The 5,000-nt window shown below is 44.9% G+C and overlaps 1 protein-coding gene across 1 annotated transcript in view; it reads left to right on the top strand.

The window, feature by feature from the left end:
• The first annotated feature begins 590 nt into the window (after positions 1–590).
• The window catches only part of LOC123506586 (forkhead box protein L2-like), a 5,264-nt gene continuing 854 nt past the window's right edge, over positions 591–5,000 (top strand). The window contains exons 1-2 of the mRNA XM_045258812.1: positions 591–2,439; positions 2,544–3,280. Of these exons, the coding sequence (XP_045114747.1) occupies positions 2,873–3,280 (408 nt within the window). The 5' untranslated portion in view covers positions 591–2,439; positions 2,544–2,872. The remainder of the gene's footprint in view (positions 2,440–2,543; positions 3,281–5,000) is intronic.

Raw genomic sequence — 5,000 nt, 5'->3', positions numbered from 1 at the left:
CTCCTCCTCCTCCTCCTCCTCCTCCTCCTCCTCCTCCTCCTCCTCCTCCTCCTCCTCCTCCTCCTCCTCCTCCTCCTCCTCCTCCTCCTCCTCCTCCTCCTCCTCCTCCTCCTCCTCCTCCTCCTCCTCCTCCTCCTCCTCCTCCTCCTCCTCCTCCTCCTCCTCCTCCTCCTCCTCCTCCTCCTCCTCCTCCTCCTCCTCCTCCTCCTTGGCCCAGTGAAGGGAGAGGGAAGATAATGGAGGAGATGAGGGGAGAGACATTCTGGGAGATAGGAAGAGGAGGAGGAGGAGGAGAAGAAGAAGAAGAAGAAGAAGAAGAAGAAGAAGAGGAGGAGGAGGAGGAGAATATATATACTTTGTGAAATATAGTTGAGAGAGAGAGAGACAGAGAGAGAGAGAGAGAGAGAGAGAGAGAGAGAGAGAGAGAGAGAGAGAGAGAGAATAAAATGACAATAAAAAGAGAGAGAGAAGAGAAAGAAAGAGAAAGAGAGAAAAAGAGAGAAAGAGAGAGAGAGAGAAAAAGATAGTGCCACGTGCTCTAGCTGGCACTCTCTCTCTCTTTCTCTCCCCTTCCCTCTCTCTCCCCCTCTCACTCTCTCCCGCTCTCCCTGTGTGTGGCTCTCCCTCTCTCTCTCTCTCTCTCTCAGTGGCTCTGTAACCTCGGCTGAAGGCACAGTGGCACGCTCCGCTCCCACGCGCACGCACGTGACTCAGGTGGCGGACTTGCACGTTGAAGCCACTAGTGAAAACAACAACAATAACAAGAGAGAGAGAGAGAGAGAGAGAGGAAATAGTTCTAAGTGTGTGCAGTGTGATTTGTAAGTGTGTCCTGAAGAGTGATAAGTGAACACGCTGCTGCCATACAAAAACTACCCCTGCCGCCCCTGCCATACAAAAACTACCCCTGCCGCCCCCTGCCATACAAAAACAATCCTTGAACTGCCCCCTGCCACTCAAAAACCATTTCTAAACGCCCCCTGCCGCCCCCTGCCATACAAAAACTACCCCTGCCGACCCCTGCCACACAAAAAACATCTCTAAACGCCCCCTGCCATACATAAACTACCCCTGCCGACCCCTGCCACACGAAAACCATCTCTAAACACCCCTGCCCCCGGAATACGCCCCCCTCTCGCCCTCACACATCCCAAGACGCCCCCCCTTCCTTTTCCTACCTCTATAAAGTAATAAGTGCATTTAAGTGTCCTTCAAATCGCCTGCCCCCTAAAAACGCCCCCCTCAGTGCCCTTATATATCCTGACACCCCCATACATATCCAAACGCCCCCTCCCCGCCACCGCCCCCTCCTTTCCCAGCCCCCCACGTAAAGCTAGCTCATTTTAAAGTGAGAGAAAATTTGGCGTTTGTAATTTAAAGTGAATTTTTGTTATTTTGGTTTGCCAGAATTTACCGGTTTTTTTTCGATATTTTTCAGTCAGAAGTCAGTATTTTGTGTGATTCCGAGAGGTTTGCCAGAATTTATCGGTTTTTTTCAGTATTTTTCAGTCAAAAGTCAGTATTTTGTGTAATTCCGATAAGTTTGCAGAATTTACCGGTTTTTTTCAGTATTTTTCAGTCAGAAGTCAGTATTTTGTGTATTACCAATAAGTTTCACAGAATTTACCGGTTTTTCTCGGTATTTTTCAGTCAGAAGTCAGTATTTTGTGTAATTCCGAGAGGTTTCCCAGAATTTACCGGTTTCTTTCGGTATTTTTCAGTCAAAAGTCAGTATTTTGTGTAATTCCGATAGGTTTCCCAGAATTTACCGGTTTTTCTCGGTATTTTTCAGTCAAAAGTCAGTATTTTTTGTAACACCGATAGGTTTCCCAGAATATACCGGTTTTATTCGGTATTGGTGTAGTGTTTGCGTGTTTTTGAGTATTTGGGCAGGTTTTGCAGAATTTATCGGTCACGTGTATTGTTGTAGTGTTAAGAAGTGTCAGTGTTGAGGCCTTTCAAATTGGTTAGTCGTGTTTCAGAATTGAGTTGCCTCTCTCAGAATTAATATTTCTATTTTGCTCAAGGCTAGTGTTATCAGATATGTTCGTTCGCTGTACAATCCTCAGTAGTTTTCGATATTGAGCGATAAATTCTGGTGTAACTTTTCCGCAGGTGTGAAGTATTAAGAGTTTTCAATGACATAATTCAATCTGCGTGTTTTTCCTCTGTGTTTGAAGCTTTCTCTGATAGTTTGGGTGTTTTTTTCAGAATCGTTCAGTATTGTTCAAGTAATTCTCAGTAGTGTTCGCTGCCTTGGTAATGTTCTCCGCAGTTGATCGCTGGAATTTAAGCGTTGTACAATTTCACCTTATTTCCGGAGATTCACGAGATTTCTACACATTTTCAGAAATTTCACATGACAATCTCCTGATGATGTAAGCAAAAACTACTGATTTTTTAAGGAAACTCAGATTTTTTCACTTCTCCAGATAAATTAAGGTATAAAACTCCAGATTTTTTAAGGAAACCCAGATTTTTTCCACTTCTTCAGATAATAAAGGCATAAAACTCCAGATTTTTTCCACTTCTCCAGATAAATTAAGGCATAAAACTCCAGATTTTTAAGAGAAACCCAGATTTTTTCCACTTCTCCAGATAATAAAGGCATAAAACTCCAGATTTTTAAAGGAAACCCAGATTTTTTCCACTCCTCCAGATAAATTGAGCCAAAGCCGTAATTTTCACGAGAAGCTAAAATAACACCAAATTTCTCAGCACCAGGCAATAATAGCACCACGCGAGGCACCAATCTGACCCTCTGTGACCCTCCTGACCCCCACGAATCCCCCACGATCCCCACGACCCCCCCACGAATCCCACGACAACCGCACGACTACCACACGACTCCCGCACGACTCCCAACGATAACAAGATGCAGCCGTCGTGGTTTACAGTTCCGTGGGTGCAGTTCCAGTCTCTCCCCACCTTCCCTACCCCTACCCTCACCACCCTGGGGCAGATGGCACCCCCACACCCGCCCACAGCAGTGTCCGTGGGCGGCATCACACCCATGGCAGCGCCCACGCCCACGCACACGCAGGTTAATGGGCTCAGCGGTGTTACTCTGCCTCTTAATGGGCTGAATGGTCTAGCACATGGGGGTCTGGTGGCTATTCCCTCACCGCCGCCCCTAGCCGCCCACGCCCACGCCCACGCACACCCAGCCGCCCATCCTGCACATCCACACCCAGCTGCCGCTCTCGCCCTACAGCAAGTGTTAAGACGCCCCGCCCACCAGCCTGTTCCGGCGCCGCTAGCTGCACTAATAAGAGCGAAAAAGGTACGCTACACACACACACACACACACACACACACACACACACACACACACACACACACAAGTGATGGAAAAAGAAATTTGGTTTAATAAAAGGAATTTCTGAAAGTGATCTCAAGTAGCGGAGTTCAAACGTGACTAATGATGTAAGTATAAACATAGATTAACCCCTTCAGTACTGGGACACATTTGTACCGTGAGATTTGTGTACCATTAGACCATTTTATTGACATTAGCAAGGGTGTATGGAGGGCACAAGATTAATGGCCACAGTCTTCACTATTTTAACCCCTTCAGTACTGGGACACATTTGTACCGTGAGATTTGTGTACCATTAGACCATTTTATTGACATTAGCAAGGGTGTATGGAGGGCACAAGATTAATGGCCACAGTCTTCACTATTTTAACCCCTTCAGTACTGGGACACATTTTTACCTTGAGATTTGTGTACCATTAGACCATTTTATTGACATTAGCAAGGGTGTATGGAGGGCACAAGATTAATGGCCACAGTCTTCACTATTTTAACCCCTTCAGTACTGGGACACATTTTACCTTGAGATTTGTGTACCATTAGACCATTTTATTGACATTAGCAAGGGTGTATGGAGGGCACAAGATTAATGGCCACAGTCTTCACTATTTTAACCCCTTCAGTACTGGGACACATTTTTACCTTGAGATTTGTGTACCATTAGACCATTTTATTGACATTAGCAAGGGTCTATGGAGGGCACAAGATTAATGGCCACAGTCTTCACTATTTTAACCCCTTCAGTACTGGGACACATTTTTACCTTGAGATTTGTGTACCATTAGACCATTTTATTGACATTAGCAAGGGTGTATGGAGGGCACAAGATTAATGGCCACAGTCTTCACTATTTTAACCCCTTCAGTACTGGGACACATTTTACCTTGAGATTTGTGTACCATTAGACCATTTTATTGACATTAGCAAGGGTGTATGGAGGGCACAAGATTAATGGCCACAGTCTTCACTATTTTAACCCCTTCAGTACTGGGACACATTTTTACCTTGAGATTTGTGTACCATTAGACCATTTTATTGACATTAGCAAGGGGTCTATGGAGGCACAAGATTAATGGCCACAGTCTTCACTATTTTAACCCCTTCAGTACTGGGCCACATTTTTACCTTGAGATTTGTGTACCATTAGACCATTTTATGATTAGCAAGGGTCTATGGAGGCACAAGATTAATGACAGTAGCAAGGGTGTAACCCCTTCAGTACAAGATTGTGGCATTAATCTTGTGCCTCCATAGACCCTTGCTAATGTCAATAAATGGTCTAATGGTACACAAATCTCAAGGTAAAAGTGTGTCCCAGTACTGAAGGGGTTAAAATAGTGAAGACTGTGGCCATTAATCTTGTACCCTCCATACACCCTTGCTAATGTCAGTAAAATGGTCTAATGGTACACAAATCTCAAGGTAAAAGTGTGTCCCAGTACTGAAGGGGTTAAAATAGTGAAGACTGTGGCCATTAATCTTGTGCCTCCATACACCCTTGCTAATGTCAATAAATGGTCTAATGGTACACAAATCTCAAGGTAAAAGTGTGTCCCAGTACTGAAGGGGTTAAAATAGTGAAGACTGTGGCCATTAATCTTGTGCCCTCCATAGACCCTTGCTAATGTCAATAAATGGTCTAATGGTACACAAATCTCAAGGTAAAATGTGTCCCAGTACTGAAGGG

The sequence above is a fragment of the Portunus trituberculatus genome, chromosome 2, assembly GCF_017591435.1.
Source record: "Portunus trituberculatus isolate SZX2019 chromosome 2, ASM1759143v1, whole genome shotgun sequence".
Taxonomy (NCBI): domain Eukaryota; kingdom Metazoa; phylum Arthropoda; class Malacostraca; order Decapoda; family Portunidae; genus Portunus; species Portunus trituberculatus.
Note: the sequence above shows the minus strand (reverse complement) of the source record. Positions and strands in the feature narration are given on the sequence as shown.